General features: G+C 28.1%; 5 protein-coding genes and 3 non-coding genes across 8 annotated transcripts; 3 read left to right on the forward strand and 5 right to left on the reverse strand.

The window, feature by feature from the left end:
• Positions 1-1,712: 1,712 nt before the first annotated feature.
• On the forward strand, positions 1,713-4,039 carry PmUG01_13034800 (conserved Plasmodium protein, unknown function; the record flags this gene model as incomplete). The annotated part of the gene is made up of 6 exons (XM_029007333.1): positions 1,713-2,225; positions 2,444-2,539; positions 2,818-2,892; positions 3,243-3,444; positions 3,686-3,811; positions 3,984-4,039. 6 exons carry the CDS (start codon positions 1,713-1,715, stop codon positions 4,037-4,039), a joined length of 1,068 nt encoding a protein of 355 aa, XP_028863733.1.
• A 1,235-nt stretch (positions 4,040-5,274) lies between these two features.
• On the forward strand, positions 5,275-6,564 carry PmUG01_13034900 (enoyl-CoA hydratase, putative; the record flags this gene model as incomplete). The annotated part of the gene is made up of 1 exon (XM_029007334.1): positions 5,275-6,564. One exon carries the CDS (start codon positions 5,275-5,277, stop codon positions 6,562-6,564), a length of 1,290 nt encoding a protein of 429 aa, XP_028863734.1.
• Positions 6,565-8,002: 1,438 nt separating this feature from the next.
• On the reverse strand, positions 8,003-8,079 carry PmUG01_13034920. Its single transcript, XR_003751951.1, has one exon. It is a non-coding gene; the product is annotated as an uncharacterized ncRNA (small nucleolar RNA).
• A 2,971-nt stretch (positions 8,080-11,050) lies between these two features.
• Positions 11,051-11,128, reverse strand: PmUG01_13034980. Its single transcript, XR_003751952.1, has one exon. It is a non-coding gene; the product is annotated as an uncharacterized ncRNA (small nucleolar RNA).
• A 163-nt stretch (positions 11,129-11,291) lies between these two features.
• PmUG01_13034990 lies at positions 11,292-11,433 on the reverse strand. The gene has a single exon (XR_003751953.1). It is a non-coding gene; the product is annotated as an uncharacterized ncRNA (small nucleolar RNA).
• A 159-nt stretch (positions 11,434-11,592) lies between these two features.
• Positions 11,593-13,296, reverse strand: PmUG01_13035000 (60S ribosomal protein L7-3, putative; the record flags this gene model as incomplete). The annotated part of the gene is made up of 3 exons (XM_029007335.1): positions 11,593-12,129; positions 12,500-12,811; positions 13,294-13,296. 3 exons carry the CDS (start codon positions 13,294-13,296, stop codon positions 11,593-11,595), a joined length of 852 nt encoding a protein of 283 aa, XP_028863735.1.
• Positions 13,297-15,418: 2,122 nt separating this feature from the next.
• On the forward strand, positions 15,419-17,625 carry PmUG01_13035100 (60S ribosomal protein L5, putative; the record flags this gene model as incomplete). Its single annotated transcript, XM_029007336.1, has 3 exons — positions 15,419-15,491; positions 16,093-16,874; positions 17,596-17,625. 3 exons carry the CDS (start codon positions 15,419-15,421, stop codon positions 17,623-17,625), a joined length of 885 nt encoding a protein of 294 aa, XP_028863736.1.
• A 1,811-nt stretch (positions 17,626-19,436) lies between these two features.
• Positions 19,437-24,420, reverse strand: VPS3 (vacuolar protein sorting-associated protein 3, putative; the record flags this gene model as incomplete). Its single annotated transcript, XM_029007337.1, has 3 exons — positions 19,437-19,551; positions 19,805-21,010; positions 21,350-24,420. The coding sequence occupies 3 exons, from the start codon at positions 24,418-24,420 to the stop codon at positions 19,437-19,439; spliced, it is 4,392 nt and encodes a 1,463-aa protein (XP_028863737.1).
• Positions 24,421-24,854: the final 434 nt, after the last annotated feature.

The raw sequence follows: 24,854 nt of genomic DNA on the forward strand, positions 1-24,854 counted from the left end.
TACTTGTACGCACGCGTGTAGCATACGTACGAATATAGCATACGTACGAATATATGCACACATACACATATACGCATAAATGATCGTGTACATATGGGCACATACTAGCTCTTTTTCTTATGCGCATGTGCATACTGCGATATATCCTTCCGCTCAATGCGTGTGTGACAAAACTCGGTTTAAGTTACACTGACAATGCAAAAACTCACATGAGGATAAAAAAGGAGTTCGTTTATGCACAATGGATGTGTATAATATTAATTAGCTGCTCGTAAAAGATTTTTCATTCTTCTATTTTTTTTTCATTAAAGTTATTTTTAAGTTCTCGAGGCGCGGACGAGAAGGGTCAATATATATATTTTTTTTATTACCTTATTACGTTATTGCATTATTGCATTATTCATTATTACAGTTTTGCATATTCATTATTACAGTTTTGCATATTCATTATTACAGTTTTGCATATTCATTATTACATTTTTGCATATTCATTATTACAGTTTTGCATATTCATTATTACATTTTTGCATATTCATTATTACAGTTTTGCATATTCATTATTACATTTTTGCATATTCATTATTACAGTTTTGCATATTCATTATTACAGTTTTCATTATTTTATTATTTCATCCCTTTTTTACTCTTTTTTATTGCTTTGTTATTTTATTTTTTTTTTTTTTGGTTTTTCCTTTTTCGGGTGTACTTCGTTATTGCTCCTTTTCCACTTCACATCAGTTGAATACTGCAAAAATATTGCAGGTATGTATGTGTGCATTTTATGCTTCGACAAATTAGAAACGGTAAGTACCAAGATGCAAACAAGAAGGAGCAAATCAATAAGTTTAAGTGCAAAACAAAAAAAAAAAAAAAAAAAAAATTTCACAACTTTCAAAATCAGTCATAATGTTCCTGAACAAGACATAATTTTTTTTCTTTTTTTGCCTGACAAGTAATAATTTTTTTTTTAGCTAACCATTTTATTATTATTTTTTTTAAATAGAAAAAAATAAAATGAAGTGTCATTATGTAACCATGGAAGGAGAACAAAACGAAAATGCGAGCGACAAAGGTTATACTTGAAAGAAAAAGAAAGAAAAAAAGAAATACACATCTTAAGTACTAATTGCAGTTTTTCTTCTTATTCGCCGCTATACACGTACATAAATGTATATAAATGTATACAAATGTACATAAAGATACATATATATACATATATATATACCCATATGTATATATGTGTATTTGGGTACGTTTTCTTCCGTTTTCTTTCCTTTTCCTCCGCATGTTGCTTCATCCGCTCTGTTTCTTATTAACGAAGCTTACCAGAGCTTGACCTAATAGTGGGAGCCTTCCTTTTGTTAAAAGCACCCCTTGCCGTTCAAAATGCAAAGCATAAGTTTTGAATTACAAAGGGGAGGGAGAAAGAATTAAGAAAATACCACGAAATAGTTATGAAAGTAGAACATAAAAAGGACGAAAAAACTACATAAAAATTATGAAAAAATTACTAAAAAAGAGCAAAGAACAGGAAATTAAAAAAAAATAATAATAAGCCTGGATGTGCACAGTACTACTGTGTTATATGTCAGGGTGCGGGCAGCATATGTACGTGTGTATCTGCATTTGCTTATGCACCTCCCTCTGCTCCCTGTATCCCCTACACCACTTAAACAGCATATATATATATATATATATATTTATATTAACAAATGCATGTTCGACAAGTAGTTATAAACAGTTTTCTTTTCCTTTTCATCCCCTGCGGCTTGTACAAACAAACATTTGTTACAGAAATGCAAAGCTTCTTTGATGAAATAGAAAATATAGCTAACGAAGATATTGTGAATGATGATTTTACAAATATAGAAACCAAGTTGAACAAAAAATGCGCTCAGATAATTGAAAAGAAGAAAAATAGTACGACCTTACCGATACAATCAAAAATTATTCTTTTCCTAGAAGAAATAGATTTCATTAATCATACATTAAATGTGTATGAAGAGGAGAAAGAAAGAGAAAAAGAAAGAGAACTTAGGAGAAGAGTAGAAAGAGAAGAAGATCATGAAGATGAAGACAAGGAAAAAATAAACAAAAAAAAGAGGAGGGGAAAAAACGAATCTAACGAACAGTTAGGGAAGGAGGTTTCCAAAGACTTGGATGATATTTTAAAAGACGTAATTTATTTGGAGTTGGGTCTTAAGGAGTCTGAAAATACGAACAATGTAATGGATGAAAAATAGAAGAGGCTTGAGAAGAGTACTAAATGTACTATGTAATACATGTTTGCTTATATGTATGTAATATAAGCATACCACTATGAATGCAACATTGTACTTGTGTGCTTATTCCCGTACTGAGTGTATTATGTTTGTTCTTCTGCACTGGCACGATCGTACGATGCTGATGGATACGACTTATCACTTTTTATACACCTTTTCAGACAAAAAAAATATTGCTCGAAATTAGTGAAATATTAGATAAAATAGAGAGCAAGGATTTTGTGCTAACAACCAAGAAGTCCTTAGACATAAGAATAGTAAATTTAAAAAAAAAAAAAAAAAAAAAAAATGAATGAACGAATGAGCCCAAGTGCATTATTTTAACTATTTCTATTCGTACATATGCGTTCACAACTTATTGATGCAGTGAAAATATTCTTTAATATTGTCAAAGTGGTATGTAGGCATCTAATATGCATTTTGCTTACATTTTCGCATACATTTGTGTTGCATTTTTTCCCATTCTTTTTACCCCTTTTTTCATAGTTTTTACCTTTTTTTTTTGTATTTTTTTTCTCATCTTTCCCCTGTATAGGATGATTTTCGGAAAAACGAAATAAGTGAAACCTACTTTTCAAAAAAAATAAACGAAATATACCAGGATACACTGGTAAGAAGTATGCACACGCCATTCTGTTCATTCGATGTTTGGAATGTGACGATTATAACGCGTACAATGTAGTACAAAACCAATGTAGGCTGTCTTCAAGCAATTTTTTTATTCACTATATATTTATTATTAATTTATTATTTGTTCGTTATTTGTTTATTATTTGTTCGTTATTTGTTCGTTATTTGTATATTATTTGTATATTATTTGTTTATTATTTGTTCGTTATTTGTATATTATTTGTTCGTTATTTGTTCGTTATTTGTTCGTTATTTGTTTATTATTTGTTTATTATTTGTTCGTTATTTGTTTATTATTTGTTTATTATTTTTTTTTTTTTCTAGGCGCAGTTAAATTCTGAGCAAGAGGACGGAGCAAAGAGGGCAAATGAGAGTATCAGCGAAGAAACAAAAAATAATTTTGTTGATGAAATTCCACATAGCAATTTAATTGTGTCTTCATCGGTAAATGATGATACTAATGAAGGCTCTAAGGGTAGTGGACCTTACCCCACATATGGATATAACGGAGCAGGAGAAGGGCGAGCAATAAGTACGCGCAGACGTTCCCATATATACATAACACGCATGTGTGTTACGCTCATACGTGCATACATACATATACAAACATATGCATACATATATTTACATATATACAAGTACCTACGTACTTACGTACTTACGAATTTATGGGTGCACCCTTGGTCGGGGTTCATCTGCATGGACACACGCAAAAAAGTTATAAATGAAAAAATGTACATTATATATTCTTGCTTTGTTCCTGTTATGTGCAGGCAATAAAAATACAGGAAAAAAAGCGAACACGAGAAAAAATAAGAATCAGCAAAAAATAGAATCGTCAAATTTTTTTCATAAAAAAAAGGTACATAAATGGAATTCGCATAAATGGATTGTGCAAAGTATTTAGTGTAGTTCGTGTGAAGTTATTGGACGTTCTGCATTTACATGTTCATGTGAATTTGTATATGTGCACGCGTATGTACGTGCGTATGTACGTGCGTATGTACGTGCGTGTATGTATAATACATATTCACAAATGTACGTGTGTGTGGTTCCCCTTCTTGTGTACAGCTGAAGTTAGTAGAGAGGTGGCAGAAAGTAGCGGAAGAAACGAAGCTAAGGAGTGATTACGATTCAAGTAGCTAAATTAATATATCAGTTAAAATAAAATATAATTTGGATGTTTTTATAATATGGTTTAGTTCCAAGTTTGTGATGCATGCGCATTGTTTTTTAAGCCCTCTGTGTTTTTATTTCTCATTCCACGCGAGTATGTTTGCATGGGTATACATGTGTACGTGTATATACGTGTGTGTGTGTACATGTAAGCCTTTTAAAAACAAGAGAGCCCTGTATATGCACATTTCACTCCAAGTGATAAGCATACATATATGTTTGCATGTTCCTTCACTACGAGGAAAAAAAGAACGAAAAAGTATGAGGTAATTGTTGCTGAAATATATGGTGTGCATTTTTACGAGTTCATTTTTTTTTTTTTTTTATAATATCTATTTGTTCTTATTTATGTAGACTTTTTCACCTTTTTGTTTTAAGTTATTTAAATTTTATTTTATATATATTTTATTTTATATATATTTTATATTATATATTATATATATTTTATTTTATTTAGATATTTTTATATTTATCATTATTCTTATTTTTTTTTTTCTCCCCCCCCGTTTTTCCCATGTGTTCCCTAAATTTTGCTATTTAAAAATATTTTAACTTATTGTGTAGCGTTGTGATTGATATTACATCGTCTATACTTTTCATTTTTCATAATATTTTATCTGATAGTAATACTCCTTATGATATTACTTATAACTGTATTTTATCCTTTAATGTACTTTTTATTATACGTCGTTTTATTATACGTCGTTTTATTATACGTCGTTTTATTATACGTCGTTTTATTATACGTCGTTTTATTACACTTCCTTTTATTGTACTTCCTTTTATTATACTTCCTTTTATTGTACTTCCTTTTATTATACTTCTTTTTTTTTTATTTCTCTTTATTATTCTTTCTTTTTTTCTTTTTTTTTTCTTTACTGTTGATTAATTACGAAGCATATACCTTTATCTTCGTTTACTGTACAACGAAGGATGCCGCGTTAATATTATTTTTTTTATTTTTTTTTTTTTTAAAGAATTTAAAAAAAAATTATATTGCCATTTTAAGCAATCAATTATTGTTGTAATTATTTCTCTTAAGAGGGAAATAATATATTTTCAATATTTGGGACTGGTTGAACAACGCCTTCTCTCTTTATGTGCATTTTACTTGCCTTCTAATTTTTTCATCATACATTTACATTTGTACTCACTAATTATATATGGATAAAAGAAGTTCTCTAAGATGATCTGGCGAAGAAACTTTTTTCTGAACATGTCAGGTAATAAAAGAATGCATAGTTGTGATATAGGGGGTAAACTGAGATATTTTTATAATAATTTGAAGAGATACAAAGGCATTTCGAGCGAAGCGGGGTTTCATAGTACTAGGATTGACGGGAAAGTTGAAGGGGGGAAGAACTCACAGCGTATGTACTTTAGAAATCATAATTTTATTGATTTCTTTCGAGATGAAACTAGAAATATAGGTATAATAACGTTTAAAGATATAAACGATAAGAAAAATATTTTTCACTCTTTTTTAGAGGAGCTGAAAAATGTTATTGAACATATTAATAATGTAATAACAAATGAAGAGAATAACACATTTTACATTAACACCTTTAAAAAGAAAGAAGATGGTCTTAATAATTATAACGACAATGATAATTGTAATGGTAGTGAGGATAACTATTTGATGAGAAATATAAGGAATAGAATTCCTTACTATGATAACAAGTTGAAGGTCTTAATTTTTAACAGCACTACCTGTGACGCATTTAGGGAAACAGAGAGAAGCCCCACTTTTTTAAGCTCGTTAGGATATAATTCCTACCTAAAGGGGGATGAAGAAAACAATATAAATATAGCAAACTCCTTTAGGTACCTATGTAATGCTATTCAACATTTACCATTAATAACTGTGAGTAATATTAATGGACAGTGCCATAATTGCGGAATGGATATCATCCTTTCTACAGATTTTCGTATATCTAATAATACCAGCAGTTTTGGATTTGATAAAACTTATGCCGGGTTATACCCATATGGGGGTAGCGTGCAAAAATTGCTCCGACATATTCCTTTGAATTATTCAAAATATTTATTATTAACAAGTCAGGTAATTAATGCATATGATGCATTAAAAATTAATTTAATTGATATATGTATAAATAAAAATGAAGATTTCTTCATAAACAATTCAAATATTTTTTTTGAAGAGAAATTAAATAATACACAAAAATTTGCCATCATCAAGGATAACATATTAAAACATTTCAACAATATATTTAATTATGATTTATTTCAAACGAAAAAAAATGATGATAGTTTTGTATTTACCCTTTTTTTTGCTTTCCAATTTTTATTTATACCAACGCATATTTTACAAAACATCAAGTTAAGTATTAATGAAGGGATTCAACTAAATGATATCAACTCTTATTTGGATTGTGATAAAAACATTTTTGAAAAAAACATAAATTCGTCACAGCGCCTGGACATTTTAAATTATATAAAGAGGAAAAGCAAATGAACTGTACATAAGTGTGTACAATGAACGAAGCATGGTACAATATGGTAAAAAAAAAGGAAAGAAAAAAAAAAAAAAAAATTGAAAAAAATAAAATTGTTACTCCTTATCCATACCACACATCTCAATGCATATATATACACCACTGCATCACTAAACGACAAGTAAACATTTAGCACTTCCCCTTTTTTTTTTTTTTTTTTATTTCTCATTTCGGTAAATGTATTAAAAAAAAAAAATATATATTGTAAAAAGTTAATTATATATAATTACAATTTTTTTTTTTTTTTTTAAATTTTTTTCACCTAGACTGATTATGATGTTTTTCATTTTTATTTTGAAAAAATCTTGCCCGCTAGGAGTTAACATACATCAATAAATTATAAAAAAATTTTATTTTATAATATATTTTTTTTTTTTTCTTTTTATAACTCTTCTTTGTATGTATAAAATATTGGGGAAGCACTTATGGTATATATGTGCTACGTTAATTTTTTAACTTGTCCAAAAACGTTTCTCCATTTCGACAAGCGAAATGAGTGGTCTCTCTCCCCTACCCTTGCACGTCGTTGCTACTGTTGTTATTACATTGCTTTATTCTTACTACTTCTTCATTTTTACTTTATTCTATTTACATATGTATAAAATATCATGGATGATTATATAAAGGTAAATAATTTTACGCTACGTTTGCATTTCATAACTCGCATATATAAACTCAACCACAGTCGTTCTCATGTATGCAGGTGTACAGAGTTAACGAAAAAAAAAAAAAAAAATCAATAAAAAAAAAAAAAAGAACCACAAAAACAGTAATGTATACTACTACTTGTGCTTAATTTGTTATTATTTTACTTCGTATATAATATACAAATACATTTCTCTCAGATACGTGTTTTATTTATATGTACTGTAGATCGAATATATATCATCAAACGAAATGCAGTACTTTTTTTTTCTTTTTTTTTTTCTTCTGTGTCTATATCGCATGAAACACATATATATTATTTCAAATTTTATTTACAAAAAACTTATAAATAAAAAAAAAAAATATATATACATGAGATTTAAAATATAATTTTTATTTACCCTCATTTATTAAAAAGCAGAATGGAAAAGACTTATTCTTACATACACGTGCAGGCAATATACCTGCACTTTCATGTGTTGTAACACCTCTCCTTTCTGTAGCTTTGCAAGGGATGAAATAGTGCGGCACAAGTTGATAATTACATGTACACGTTCATTTTTTTTTTTTTTTTTTTTTTTTTATGTGTGTGTGTAAATTTAAAAATTATTTTAAAAATGGGTAAAACAATCTCAAAGGAGAAGGATCAAATAGACGCGCATAAATATACATACATACGTATGGGCATCCATTCGTTCCGCTCGGTTTCACTACACGCATAAATGCACAATTCTCATATTCTTCGTTTTATTTTTTTTCAGCTAAAAATATTTTTTCATCTCAATGTTATTTCAGTAACACAGACCAAGTTTTTCATGTCATCATTAAAAAAATAAAAGGAGGAATTAAAACCGTTTGTGCTGTTTCTGTTGTTTGCGCACTTTTTGAACAGTTTTGTTTTATTTCCGTTCAAAATGAAATATGTTCATGTATGAATAAAACGAACGTACGTATGTACACGTATGCACATATATACGAATGCATGCGCATATAAACCTATGCATATCTGTTTGTCTGATACGAACACGAGAAGTTTGAGTTAAAAGTTATCAAAATTCCAGCTGGAAAATCAGGTAAAATTTTTTATTGCAAGAAATTATTTCCACAGTATATTTGATAAAAAAGGAATATTGTAGAACTCAAAAATCTTGCATAACGTTTTGTTTTTAAATATCTTGTTTTCATAATTTCGCAATATGTACACGTGAATTTAAGCATACACATATATATATATATATATGCTGCAAGTGAACTCTAAGAATCAAATACAACGGTACAAAAGCTCTTTTAAATAATATACTTTTCATGAGTATACTTCCTCAAAAATGCAGTTTTTCACAATTCGTATATGCGTACACAAAATATGAATATATATATATATATGTACATTCATTATATATATGCATATATCCACATGTACATGCTTTCTTTGCTCTTTTGCAAAAAAAAAAAAAAAAAATCAGATTTTTTCTTCATCATTTTCTTATCTTCAGACCCGAAAGGCTTTGATAAACGAAATATAGTTTCATCAGCTTTTTTTTTTTTTTTAGGAAAACATACAAATATAAAATAATATCAGTATATATATACATATATATATATATGTGTACATATATATGTATATGTGCATATTTCATTTTACTTTTTGTAAAAATAAATTATGAATAGTAAATATGTAACACTAATATTTCATATAAAATTTATTACCAATGCAGGTAAAAATGATTGCTCCCCTTTTTTTACTAAAAATTACACGAAATTAACTGAGTAATAATACAGGTAACTTTTCAAAAATGTAAATAAAATAACATGTAAAAAGAATTACGAACATATGGGGATAAAACAACTATTATGTTTTCTAAATTAAATAAAAAATTGACGAAAAACTGGTGAAAAATAAACGAACAGTGAATATAATTAACAATATATAACAAAATAAATTATGAACAAAACAAATTATAAACAAAATAAATTATAAACAAAATAAATTATAAACAAAATAAATTATAAACAAAATAAATTATAAACAAAATAAATTATAAACAAAATAAATTATAAACAAAATAAATTATAAACAAAATAAATTATGATCAAAATAAATTATGATCAAAATAAATTATGAACAAAATAAAATATGAACAAAATAAATTATTAACAAAACAAATTATGAACAAAACAAATTATGAACAAAATAAATTATGAACAAAATATATTATAAACAAAATAAATAATAAAAGAAAAAAATACAAAGCGTAAGTACATAAATTTAAAAAAATACATATGCCAATTGAACTGCATTTGCATTGGCAAGCCTTTTTAATGAAATGGCTGTTTTAAACGTTTGCGCATGCCAATAATAATATTCATATATATATAATATGTATGTACCTATCGTATACATATATCGGTTCTTTTAAAATAAAAAAGCATCAAATCATTGTGGGTGGCTAATTAGCACTCATATTGTATTCCTCTTGACTTACCAATTTTAATTCACTGCTTTATTTCGTAAATTTATCAAATACATACTACTTGAAGCGAATCGTTAAGGTAGCCAACGGAACGGGTACAGATTAACTTCTTTCGTACTATAATTATATATACATGTTATATTTATTTATACATGTACAGTATGGAATACTTACGAACTCGTGTTTATGAGCTATAAGTGCGTATTAAATTTTCAAACTTTTTTCATGCATATAAAAAAATTTATTAATTTGTATATATATATATTATAAAGACATCCACTGTATAAGGCTTATTTTAAAAAAGATTAAATAATATATTTATATTCATATATAAGGATCAAACATGGAAGTTCTTTTTTTCTAAAAAAAAAATATATTTTCTTTTTTGCTGAATGAGCATAAGAGCATAGTGCACATTGCACAGTTTCCAACAAAATAAGCAAAGTTTAAAAGGAATCGCTATAAATATATACGCATGTACGTGTATATATTTCCATACATATATATATATATATATATGTACATTTGAATACATACGTATATGCATGCGAAAAGCTAGCTTTCCCCCGTACAACTGACTTTAAAACACTCCTTTTACGATAAAGGGAAGGAGAACAAAGTAAAAAAAAAAAAAAAATGGCCAAACGAAAGAGATCAAATTAAGCGCTTTACTTCGCTTAAATGAACAACCTGAATATAGCTTGACTTTTTTTTTTTTTTTTTTCTTTTTAATGATAATATTAATATATCTGAAAATTAATAGCTCAGAAGGAATTATATACGACTTAGAAGATAACGTATTTTCGTCCTTTTGCACGAAATAATCATTTATAAATTTTTATTTTCTTTTTTTGAACGCAAAAATTTATTGTTGCTTTGTTTTAGTTGAAAAATAAAAAAGCATAATAAAAAGCTTAAACATAAATAAAAGGGTAAATGCTCGTCAATGCCTTTTCGTCGTATATACATGCACATGTACATTACATGTACTTCACAATACGTAGTAAAAAGAAAAAAGAAAAAAAGGATAAATATAGGGTACAAGTAAAAGTAAAAATTTATTTCAATAAAATAATCAGCTTTGTCTCCTTTTCTCATATTCATATATAACAAAATGTTTCGATCGATTGTTCGAGTGTGCGTTTTTTGTGCTGTGTCTTTCACCTAACATCAAAATTAAAGGCAAGAAAAAAGTAGTATATATATTATGTACATTTCCAAAGAATATCCTAAACGTGCACATTGTGTACATACATACAAGCACATACATATATATTTACAAACTCTCGAAAAAACTGGTCAAACGCATTCCACAAAAATGCATTGAAAATAATTATGTTCAGAAGGTTTCATTATCGTCAACATGAAAACTCGGACGGCACTTCCTGAATAGTTTCATCATTATAATTATTAACAATGTACATTCTTCTTTTTGCTTCATTAATATGTGCGAATATGAATTGATCATCCGGGCACATGCTCACGTAATATATGAACACGTTAGCATATGCATATTCACTCATATACGCTGCACGAATGGCACAAATATGCAAAATGACAAACAAAACGCCAAGTGTTTTCATAAATACGGCCCACTAAAAAAAATTGATAATTCTTTCAATGGTTCCTAAAATTATGAAATTGTTTTAGCTGATTTCTAGCAGTTAACAAAGAAGTAAAAAAGCCAAATGTTACTGTGGCTAAATCAGCAGTTCAGTATATAAACAAACAAGTTGGTACATGTTCATGTTCATATATATATATATATATGTACAAACACACAAATAGACATAGATATACACACGGATGAGACAGATATATACATAGCTCCCTCTCACATGCACGCAGACAAATATGCACTCATCTTGTACCTTACAATTTTGAGGATATTTCCTTCTTTTTGGCTTCTTCAATTTTCTTGGCCTTGTCCTTAAGCTTTTTCAACATCATTGACTTGGCACTCATTTTTTGTCCACCCCATTTCCTTCTTATATCAACATTATCATTGAAGTGTTCTCTACACAATTTCGAAAAGTAATCTAGTTTTTCCTGATCGTCTTTTAAAACATTCTGAACACATACAGCTGTTGCTGTCTTTTTATGCACAAGTGTTCCTAACAGAGCTTTATTCTTAACAATACAATAAGGAATATCTTTTAGTCTACACAATGTAGGTAAAAATAAAACTAACTCGATAGGGCATACATCATTCGCTATAACAACAAGACTTGCTTTTTTATTCTCAACTAATTTTGTTATATGGTTTATTCCGTATTTAAGAAAAATTGGCTTTTTCTCTTTTGTTACTATTTTCTTCAATGCATTCTTAGCCTTAGTTAATAATCTTTTTTTCTTTTCATCCTTTGATTCTGGTTTGTACCCTCTCAGGAAGTTAATCAAATCTTGCGCCTGCGAAGGGGTGGATCAGTTGTCAAGAAGTTATCACATAGTCGTTACGTAGCTGCTAAGTAGCTGATAAGCGATCATACAAATGTGTAAATACACACACACGTACACACAATCGTCCATACTATGTATATGCATTGTGTAAAGTTTGCGTACCCATCCGTTAAGGTTACAGAAGGTTTGTATGTATGCACGTATGTATGTATGCACGTTTGTATGTATGCACGTTTGTATGTATGCACGTTTGTATGTATGCACGTTTGTATGTATGCACGTTTGTATGTATGCACGTTTGTATGTATGCACGTTTGTATGTATGCACGTATGTATGTATGCATGTACATATTTATATACATGTACGCGCGGGGCTAACCTGATTCTTTGGAAGTGTGTGGTTGAACTGGTTAATCGATGGGGGAACTTTTAATCTTTGTAACAGTATTTTTTTTTTTCTTTGAATTCTTATATACTTTGGCCATTTGACATATTTTGATAAATCCTTTTTTGGTCGTACACCCACACCGATAACGTTACTTTTCTTTTTTTTTTCAAAAATTAAAGGGTTCTCTCTAATACCTTTTTTCTTTTCCTTTTTTATTTCTTTCTTTACTGTTTTTTTGTTACTCAAGGGGCATGGGGCTGGCGTCCTCTTCGACGGCTTCTTTTGTTGTTTCTTATCTTTCTTCTACAGAGAATAAAAATAAATAAATAAATAAATAAATAAAATAAAAAAAAAAAATAAATAAATAAATAAATAAAATAAATAAAATAAAAAAAATAAATAAATAAATAAAATAAAAAAAATAAAATATAACAAAGCATAATACAGTTCAGCTTAACATCGCGCAAATTAACACAGCACAGCAAAAAACAATTTAGTGCAGCATGCTATATAGTGTAATACAGTGTTGCATAATATAATACAACATAATATGATAAAGCACATGTTAAATCACTGTCAAGTAAAATCTTTTTATCATGTGATTTCAACATGTTCAAAGGTATAACATGTATGTACTATAATAACGCAGTTGTGCCATAAAAAGGAAATAATTAAAAATAAAAAAAAAAATAGAACAACACTATAATGTAAAATTGTAATTATATTTCGTACATTTTCTGTTAATATATTTTTTATTTTATTTTATTTTTATATAAAACTCTTACCATTCTGAAGGATTGAAAAAACTGTTATATGCTTAAAAACGTACTCTCTTAACAAAATTGTTTCTGTGTATAAAATATATGTAAATTACATACAATGTATATTTAAACGTATACATAATATATATATAAATTTATATATGTACATAAATACATACTATGTATTTGAATACATTGTATATGAGTTTATTTTATTATTTTTTTTTTTTTTTTTTTGAGGTGAGATTTTTGTATTAATACATTAGCGGCTCGCTCACTAATCAGTCCTTCCTTTCCCTTTTACAAAGATTACGAAAAGAAAAAATTGTAAACGTAAAAAAAAAAAAAAAAAAAAAAAAAGTCAGCTATAAAAAATTCAATAGAAAATTTTGACAAATGGAATAAAAAAAAAATATACTTTCAGAGGGTCGTAAAGCGAATACGTATAATACGTACAAGTCTGATAAGCATAAATATATATACATATATTATATATATATATATATATACACGATAAGTATATGTACATATATATATATATATTATATATATGCATGTTGATATATATATTGTGCGCATGCACAAATGATAACTCTATTTGAAAAAGCTTTGCACAAACATTCCTTCTTATGTAAGTGATTGAAGCGGTGCTAAGCAATACCCCCGTAGTCCACAATTCTTCAACACACTAACTATATAATAAGCTATATTATATCTCCTAGTCACTATGTATATAACCTTATACATATGTATAAATGTTTATATTGTAATATACTGCTCATATAAGTGCATATGTTCTAAGTGTATATGTATTTTTTATATTTTTGCTTGTATACTACATTTTTGTTAACATTCGTTAAGTTCATAAAAATTGACAATGGGTTATATAATTATATAAAGTAATAAAGAACTTGAGTACTTGGAAAAAAAGAGGAAAAGTTCAAATTGGGTATATAACAATACAATTTGTCCGCCCTATGACAAGTTGAATTTATTTTCAATCTCTATTAATTTTTAACTTCAATTTTTTCCTTGTTTTTTTACATGTACGTTTATATACATATATATATATATATGCAAATGCATCATTTCACTGCTCTTTAAAACTTTATCAAATTTATAAAAATATAAACACTCGAAGTTTACGGAAAGATATATTTAATGAAAGTTGTGAGCCTTCACAATTTTTTCCGTTCACGAGAGGAGCAGGAAGAAACCGTTCTACATATTAGCATATGCACATATATATATATATTTATATATATATATATATATGAACATATATATATATATTATTTATACGAAATACCTGTGTTCATAATTTTTTACCAATTTTTGTGGCCAAGGCGTGATAGACGAAAGTAATGAAAGTGCATACAGCAAAAACCTCAGTATAAATGACCCGAAAGAGGGGGTATATATACACATACATGTACATAAATATTTTATTAATACAGAATATAATTATGTATGTATAATATATATATATATATTCCGATACTGTTATACATTTATACAAATTCTCGTGGCAAAGAATACGTAACATGCGTATGCATATATGTACATATATATTATATGCATACGATTTATCCCTATTTGCTGAGTTTTTTTTTTTTTTTTTTTACCTATTAAGTTTAAAAATATATACATGCATATGTATATATATACATATATAATTATATATATACATATATAATTATATATATACATATATAATTATATATATATATATATATATATATATATATATATATTCGTACGTTCGCGTTTGTTTACGCTTACAGCTTACCACTTTACATAATTTATGCATCGCTTTAATGTGCCAAAATTTGAAACGGATGTTGACTTGAACGAAGCTATATATAAAAAAATAGATACGATATGTTTCAAATTAATTTTTAATTAGCTTGATTAGGTTAAAATTTGTTTGTTTTTTTTTTTTTTTACTTTTCATTATTTGCTAACGCTTTACTTCATTACGAGAAGGAATTTATTTTTTTAAAAAATAAAATCGCTTTTCTTGTACATATTGAAGAATAAATTTTTTTTTTTTTTTCTTTCTTTTTTTTCTTTTTTTTTTTTAAATATTATTAAAAAAATTAAGGCAAAGTTAAAAAAAACGAAATAGATTAAAAAAGAAAAGAAAAGAATGGCATATGTGAAGGTTGTTAAAAATAAGGCGTACTTCAAAAGATACCAGGTGAAATACAGAAGAAGAAGGGGTAAGAACATTTTTTGTTAATCATCTTCATAACTATGTTTTCACGCGCATGTTTGTATACAAGTATATACATACGTATTACATACATATGTAAAACATACATGCATAATGAGCACGTACGTACGTTTGTACATGATTTACCACATTGCTTGTGCGTGCCTGTGTAAATGAATTACTACGCGTTATATGTATGCCTTAAATAAATTTAACATGTTCATGATTTCGCATGTTATGAGAGATCTTTTATTCGAGGCTAAAAAAATGTTGATCAGTGATTAAACAAGTTAAGCATTTTTGCAAGTTGCCGACTTACCTGACACTGAGACAACGGAAACGCATAATTTTTTCTATTTGCTCATTTTGTTCATAATTTTTTCGATTTGCTCATTTTGTTCATAATTTTTTCGATTTGCTCATTTTGTTCATAATTTTTTCGATTTGCTCATTTTGTTCATAATTTTTTCGATTTGCTCATTTTGTTCATAATTTTTTCGATTTGCTCATTTTGTTCATAATTTTCCTGTTTTACCCATTTTGTTCATAATTTTCCCGATTTGCTCATTTTGTTCATAATTTTCCCGTTTTGCGCATCCTTTATATAGAGGGAAAAACGGACTATAGAGCTAGAAAAGCGCTAATTTTGCAAGACAAGAACAAATATAATGCGCAAAAGTTGAGATTCGTTGTTCGTAAAACAAACAATCAGATAATTTGCCAAATAGCTAGTGCTCATATTGAAGGGGATAAAATTTTAGCTGAAGCAAAATCAAAAGAGTTAATAAGATATGGAATACCAGTAGGACTAAAGAATTATGCTGCTGCATATGCAACTGGCTTATTATGTGCAAGAAGATTTTTAAAATCTTTAAATCTGGACACAGTATTTATAGGTGTTGAAAAAGTCACAGCAGATATGAATGAAAATGAAGATAAGGATGATGATGAAGAAAGAAAACCAATAAAAGCTTTTTTAGATGTTGGTATAACAAGAACAACAACAGGTAATCGTGTTTTTGCTGCTATGAAAGGAGCATGTGATGGAGGATTAAATATTCCTCATGGAAATAACAGATTTCCTGGATCAAAAAATGAATTTAATCCTGAACAGTTAAGGAAAAATATTTTAGGTTTACATGTAGCCGAATATATGAAATTATTACAAGAAGAAGATATGGATAAATATAAAGCACATTTTAATGATTATATTAAACATAAAATTAATGCAAATAATATTGAACAAATGTATATAACTGCACATGAACAAATTAGAAAAAACCCAGAAAAAGTAGTAAAGAAAAAGGACAAAGTTAAAAAGTTTATGGCCAAATATGAAAAGCCCAAAAAGCTTAATGCGAAAATTAGAAAGAGAAGAGTTAAAGAAAAGGTAAAGAGAAAAGAAAAAGAAATGGAAAAGTGTAGTATATCATGCTTATGCATATATACATACAGGATGTGTAAATATGCTTAAATGTGTACATACATATAAATATATATATATATATATATATATATATGTACTCACGCATATGCATACATTACTTTCATACGGTACATACGTGCATATGTTTGGGTCCAAAGCGAACACTCAACTGATTTGAGAACAAACTTATGCACTGTGCAAATTTGTATAAAAGGTTTTTCATGATGAGAAATACAGACCTGATTTGAAAAAAAATTTGAGAAAATTTTTTCTATTTCTGAAAAAATCTTTTATATATATTATGTATATATGTACATACGTACATACATACATATATACATACATACATATATACATACATACATACATATATACATACATATATACATACATATATACATACATATATACATACATATATACATACATATATACATACATATATACATACAGACATAAGATAACCAAATTAGCAAAACAAAATAGTTATGTCCACGTAAATATGAAGCAAGTGTACATTTACTGTTCGTTTTGCGTATTATATAAATATTTTACGTTCCTGTTTTATTATTTTATTAATTTATTATTTTATTATTTTTTTATTTTATTATTTTTTTATTTTATCAATTTACTGTTTTATTATTATTGTATTAATTTATTATTTTTTTATGTTTTTAATTTTTAGTTGGCTAAATATGTGGAAAAGTTGCAGTAAGTAAAAAGGAAGTAGTGAAACGAAGCGTGCAGGATTATATGTACAGGTCAGGTTTTTTTTTTTTTTTTTTTTTATTTTTACAATCCCTATATATATATATATATGTGTATGTATATATGTAGGCTTCCCATCTGATTTACCATTTTAGGAAAGGAAAAAAAACAGTTGCGTATATGTGTATATGTGTGTATGTTTGTATGTTTGTATATACGCAAGTATGCATTCCCACATATGTATCTGCATGTACACACATTTTATGATTAAAATATAAAGCCATGGATAATACAAATCCTCAGGCATATTATTATTAACAAAACTTCATACAATACGTACAAAAATAGCATATTAATATATATTTTTTTTTTTTAACACAAAAAGAAGAAAGTAAAGAAAGAAAAGTTGTTATGTGTGAAGGTAAAAGAAAAATGCATATTTTTGGTGCATATATAATGTGGTAAAGGCAATTCGCTTAATCTCTTTTTTTTTTTTTTTTTTTTTTTTTTTTTTTTTTTTTTTAATGATGATGTGTCAAAATTGGGTAATTTACGTCTGAAAATTACTGATGATAACTGCTATCTGAAAAAAAAAAAAAATAAAATAAAATAAAACGAAATAACTGAATAAAAAAAAAAATGCTTAATTTTTGAGGGGAAAAAAAGCAAGGGTGTTATAGGTGTGTATGCCAGAATTCTTTCCGGTGTTCATAAAATTTACATATGTGAGTGTAGTGTTGCATAAAAACGAAAAAATAGAATATAATAAGAGAAAATATAATACAATATAATTAGAATGCATTATAATGCAGTGGAAACTAACGGAATGCATGAACAATTGCTGTACCTCTTCTCTTTGTAAGTGATGAGGAAAACATATCATTAACTTTCGTTCTTCTGCATCGTACGAAATGAAGATGCTTTTTTGTAGCTGATACAAAGGAAAGAAGATATCGATAAATGGTAAAGGGAATACTAGTAAAAACTGCAAAAATAATACAATAGTTTTATAGTTAAATGTTGTAGTGTTCCATATAAATGTACATATAGAAATAAGTAACATTACATGTTCATGTGAGGTTACACAAACAATTAAACTTAGAAAAAAAGAAATGAATGAGATTTTTTTTTTTTTTTTTGTACATGATGAGCAAAACAAATTTATTAACTTTCGTTCTTCTGCATCTGAGGAAGTGAAGATAATTTAATGGCTGATGCAAAAAAAAAAAAAAAAAAGGGAAAAAATAAAAAAATGGAAAAAAAAAAGAACATAGTTTTAAATTGTAAAAACCGTCTGGTTAAACGAGATAAAAAAATTTTATTTTATATTTAAAAACATATTCGAAATATACATATACATATATATATATATATATATATATATATATATATATATATATATCACACCCTCATGAGTTATTCATCATAAAATTTTACAAATTTTTGAGATAACAAATGTCTTTTTTAAAAATATAAATAAAAAAGGTAAACATGAAATGAACAAGGGTTGACTGAAAAAAGAACTTAAGCATGACAAGTGAGATACGCGTGCGGTGTTAGAATAAATCTCTACAAAAAAGATACGTACGCGTAATGTTGTTTGTAGATATGTATTATACAAATGTTTACATACATGAATTAATCAGCGCTAAAATGAAAAGGTCTTAAAAGCGAAAAGCACAAATTAGGATGAGTCCCTTAAAGAAAAATGTTAAAAGTGAAGCGGCCAAAATAGGAGTGCGCCAAATTGTATCAACGACAATGTATAAATAAAAGAACAGTCCACTGTTAATGATTCCAAATTATGACTAGCATCGTTCACTTGTAAATTTCTTCGTCATACTTGTCTATGCAATGAACGTGCGTTATGACCTCCTCCGAAAAATAAGCAAAGCTTTTCTCGACCACCTGGCCGTTGCACACTTTGCAAATGCTGCAAATTTAAACAGGAAAAATGGTAATGAGGTAATGTGGAATTATATCGGTATATCGGTAAAGCAGTAATAATAGGCTAAAAAAAAAGAAGACCATTATACGCTGAATGGTAAAAATGTAAGAGAGTAATACCTTAGGAGATGGGAATAAACCTACTTTGATTTATTCTTTTTTCCCTATCCCCTCCTTCTGTACAACCATAAATATATATAAAAATACTCATGCACATACACGTCTACATATACACTTACAGCCTGTCCTGGACGAGAATGCTCCTCTCCTTTTGCTCGATCAAATCGTAGGAAACGTTCAAGTAATGGCTCTTAACTAAGTTGTGATATATCAGTAAATTCATATTCGTATTTAGCTTTTTTTGCAAACCCAAGTTAACGAAGCTTAATATTTCTGAAATTTTCCATTCCTCTGGTATGAGTTCATATATGTATATATTGTCAAAATCATTGTGATTAGCATATTTATTTAAAATGTACAGTATGTATTTTTTATATTTTTCTTTTTCCTTTTCATCTAAATTTGACTCAATATATTTGTTCATGCACACCTTAACAAGTAAGAAAAAAAGTCCGCATGATCTGTTCTTACAACTCTCATATACTTTGAAATAATCGAACAAATCTATGTCTCTGTTTCGGTGTTTATTTCCCAAGAAGGTATGGTAGGAATCTCGATTTTTTATATTTTTCTTCTTACCCTTTTTGACATATTTTTGTGCTTCGTTCTGTGCGGCTTTTTCCCTTTGCATCTTTTTCCTTTTTCCTTTTTTTTCCCCTGATCTTCGTTTTATTTTCCTTCTCCTTGCATCTTCACCGCTGCTCGACATGGTTCCTACACTTAAGCTAGATGATCCATCATCGTCGTCATCATCCTTGGACATGAGCGAGTTGCTACTACTAACGTCTGATAGTGAACAGGAAGAAACGCTAAATTCTGTTTCTTTTGAAGAACGATCAGAGTGCATTTCGTAAAAATTTGTAATATCATCATCACTCGAGTTGCTTTCATCTTGTTGCCCAACTAAATGAAGCATATAGTCGAATTCTTTTTTTTTCTTTTCTCTTTCCTTCTCTTCTTCATCTATTTTTTCATGATTCTTTTTATTTTGTTCTTTCTTTTTCATTTTTGATAACACATCCTTGCTCATAGTAATGTAACTGTATTTATGGTATTCCCTCATTATATCAGTAATAAATGCGTCATATATTTTTTTCCTTTTCTCTTTTTTTAAATGTGTATTTATTAATTCCATTCTCCCTTCGTCGTATTCTTTAAATAAATGCTCATGTATTGTTTTGTCGTCTTTATATATACCATTCAAAAGTCTTTCATGGTCCTCTTGGCTCATTCGTTTTGCTCTTCCTTTTAATATGAAGTTGTAATACAAGCAATACTTTTCACACATGCTGATGTTTTCGCTAGACAGAATTACTAGACTTTCACTGTTAAGGGTGATAAAAAAAAGAAAAAAGAAAAAAAAAGATAGAGTGAATGAGCATGTGGATGGAAGCATTAACACGTATATGGAAACATTAACACGTAAACGGCGATATTAACACGTAAACGGCGATATTAACACGTAAACGGCGATATTAACACGTAAATTGTTTTATTAGTATTCATGTAGACGAGTGGACATAACCAAATTGAATAAAAATGGGGAGGGGCATTGTAAAAAAAAAAAAAAGAAAAAAAATTAAACACATAAGCGATATGAGATACGACTAGAGAACACAATCATTTCAAGTAAATGAATGCTCCAACCTAAGGCGTATACTTACTAATGCTTGTGAATCTTGCCATAAAGCAAAGCCTTGACCAAGTTAAACTTCTCGTCTTTAATTATTCTAATTAAATAATCAATTTCAATGGGGTAATTTGTGTGCAAAAAGTGGAGTATTTTTTTTTGCCTAACTTGTACAGGTTTTTCCAAATCGTTCATATATAATTCAACCAAAGCAGTATTAATATTCGTATTATATTTATCATATTTTAAATAGTTGACAATATATTTTTGTACATAATGTTTTACTTTTATATTGTATTTTCTTTTCTGTAATTTTGTAAAAATCTGTAAAATTTCATCAGGGCGTAATAAAAAATTTTTATTTATTAAAAAGTCGAAAAACAAATTTTCATTATATTTTATAAAAAAGGGAAAGGAATATTCAAACAATAATTTTATTCGTTTTTGTTCTACATTAATTAAATGAACATTATCATTTAGGATTATTAAAATATTGTAAATTTCTTTTAAAATTAAATGAAAAGAATTCATTTTGTCGATGTTACTTTTGAAGTCTTGTTTTTCTAAAATTTCAAGCCAAAATGATTTTTTTTTTTTTTTTTTCCCCTTTTCTTTTTCCTCATGTGTAGAATTTGGTCCCTTATCGCTTATATTTTGCCCCCTCTTTTCTTGAAATAAACCATTTGTGCTATCATTTTGAAAAACATGGGCATTCTCTATGTCCTCCTCTACTTCATCAAGTATTTTTGCAGCTCCGTTCTTTCCCATATCCACTTTCTCTTTCACTTCTTCCTCTTCTTCTACTTCAACTTCTACATCTATGTCCACTTCTCCTTCTTCGCCCTCCACCTCCCCCCATTTCACGCTGTAGTAACGCAGAAAGAGTAAGCACATTTCAATGGCCTCACCAAACTGCTTATAACGTATGTATATTAAAATAATCTCCACAAATTTACAATTTTCCTTCAAAAACTCTACGCACTCGTTAACATTTAGACTTAAATTTTCTGTTTCCATAATGAATTTTGAATAGTTAACATACTTGTTCTTTATCATAAGCTTTACCAACACATTGTCCAGTATCTCATCAATTTGTAGAAGGCATCCTGTTACTGGAGGGGAGTCCACTGCCTGGTTATTATTATGCATAGGATTCGTTACACCATTAGCAGCACTCGCACTCACCTGCGCATAGTCCTCCCCCCCACCGAGAACCACCTTTATGCTATCCCGGTGGTGCATGAGGTAGTCCCTCTTTGACAGAAGATATTTAATCATACAATTATTTGCAATATATAGAATTTCTTTTTTTTTTTTTTTTTTTGCATCCTCTTCTTTAGATGCAGAGGAGGAATAATCTTCTTTTCTCTCTTCCCCCAGATGTTGTAAATACCTATCATCGTTGTGATAGTAGTTATAGTTTTTCCTTATCAATTCTTCTATACTACACAATGGGGGGAAACATCCCTTAAAATGCTTATTTATCATGCTCTCTTCTTCAGCTAGCTTTTTTAAAGTCTTTGCTTGTTCTTCCATTTCCTTCTCATTACTGTTTTTTTGTTTTATTTTTTTTTGTAATATAAGTTTATCCGTTTGAGGAAATAAATTGAACCAAAAGGATAAAAGAACAAATATGTTTATGTTTACCTTTTCAAAATGTAAAAATGCTAAAGGGAAATTCAAATTGCTAAAATAGTAGTATGCACATGCTTTATTATATTCTTTTAGAATATTTTCTTTATCTATATCATTTTCAAAGTTATAATTCTGAATTAACAAAAAACCTTTTTCTATTTTTTTCTGCTCTATACATTTGGGTAAGTATTCATATAATTCTAAACATCTAATAATCTTTAAACAATGATTATTTAAAAAATAAATATTATTCTTTGCATAGTTGTATGTCCCTGACTGGGTCGTACTCTTTAATATTTCCTCTATTTTTTTTTCTTCTGTGAATGGATCGTTATGTGGAATGTATCTCTCCACTTGCGTATTCCTCCTTGTTTCTGTTACCTCCTCGTCGAGGATTAGTGCCTGATGGTTGTCCTCCCCCGTTGTGTCCTTCTTATCGCACTGTCCTTCTTGCTGCTCTTCCTGAGCCTGATCATGAATTCTATTCTCCTTCCAATCCTGCTGATCATTTCGACTATTTCGACCATTTTGACCATTTTGCCTTTCTTCCTGCCCTTTTGCTCCCCCCATTTTCCCCTCATTATCCCTTTGAAAAAAATTGAATAGCGAAATTAAGGCAGTATTACTATTATTATTCACATTGCTGTAGTTTGTAACTACGTGGAGGTGGTCGTTCAGATAAATAGACTGCACGTGTTGCTGATTGTTTACATTGTAAAAGTTTAATACCCCATTTGAATTCATACAACACAAAAAGAAACGAAAGGATATTACATGTTTTACACTCTCCGACAAAGTAATAGTATTCTTTCTTGATGGCATGGATGTATCTACATCATAAAATACACCAATATTCAAATCACATACAATAAATATTTCGTTCATATTAATTAGTGTTATATATTTATAGGTTTGCTCATATTCATGACTATATAATAATATTTTATCATTATTCCTTAAACTTTGTAAGTAGTAATTTTTGCCTACTGTTAAAAATAAAGATTTGTTTACCCACAAGAGAGATGATACAATATCTGTATGTTGTATTTCTTTAAATATTTTATAATTTGAATGATCATATTTATAAAAACATAATTTTTTTTTTTTCGTATATATTAAGAGTTCTAATTTATTATTTTCATTAATAGTAAAATTTTCTACATTTTTACTTATTACCATTAAATTTTCAAATTTGTCATTTTTTACAAAATATAGTATATCATCGATTAAGATAATTATTATCAACTCAACTTCTACTATCACTACCTTACTTATCTCTTTATTCTTTTTAATAACATAACTACCCATATGCTTCAAATCTATATTTGCATCTTCTCTGTTTCGTTTAATATCGTATTTATGTATAACTCCATCTTTCCCACAAATGTATAAACAATCATTCAGTAAACACGTAACACTTATTTCTAAGTTTATCTTAACATCCACACTGTCGGCCTTAAACAGCTCCATTCGGTTCTAACCCCTGGAGCTTCTTCTGCCTTCGCCTGTTTGTAAGCGCGCAGTTATGCATATATCAAATGTGTACATGTAAACTTGTACATGCGCAAGCAAGTACATACATGAATCTATGTACGTATGTATGTATATCCAATTTGAGTATACACGATATTGCCTACTCGAAATGAAGCCCCTTGCAAGAGCAAAAATATATCAACTATCAATCATATCTACTCCTTAATTAAAATATAAATTAATTCGAACAAAAAATAAAATTAAAATGGTAACAAAAATGTAACAAAAAAAAAAAAAAAAAAAAAAAAAAAAAGATCTTTAAGGTAACAAGTAATGAAATAACAAAGGAATAAGCAAAACCATGTGTAAGCAGTTAATCTTTCAAAATATTATCAAAAAAAAAAAAAAAAAGATCGGTTAATAGATAGCTG

This window comes from Plasmodium malariae (genome assembly GCF_900090045.1).
Source record: "Plasmodium malariae genome assembly, chromosome: 13".
In the NCBI taxonomy this organism is placed as follows: domain Eukaryota; phylum Apicomplexa; class Aconoidasida; order Haemosporida; family Plasmodiidae; genus Plasmodium; species Plasmodium malariae.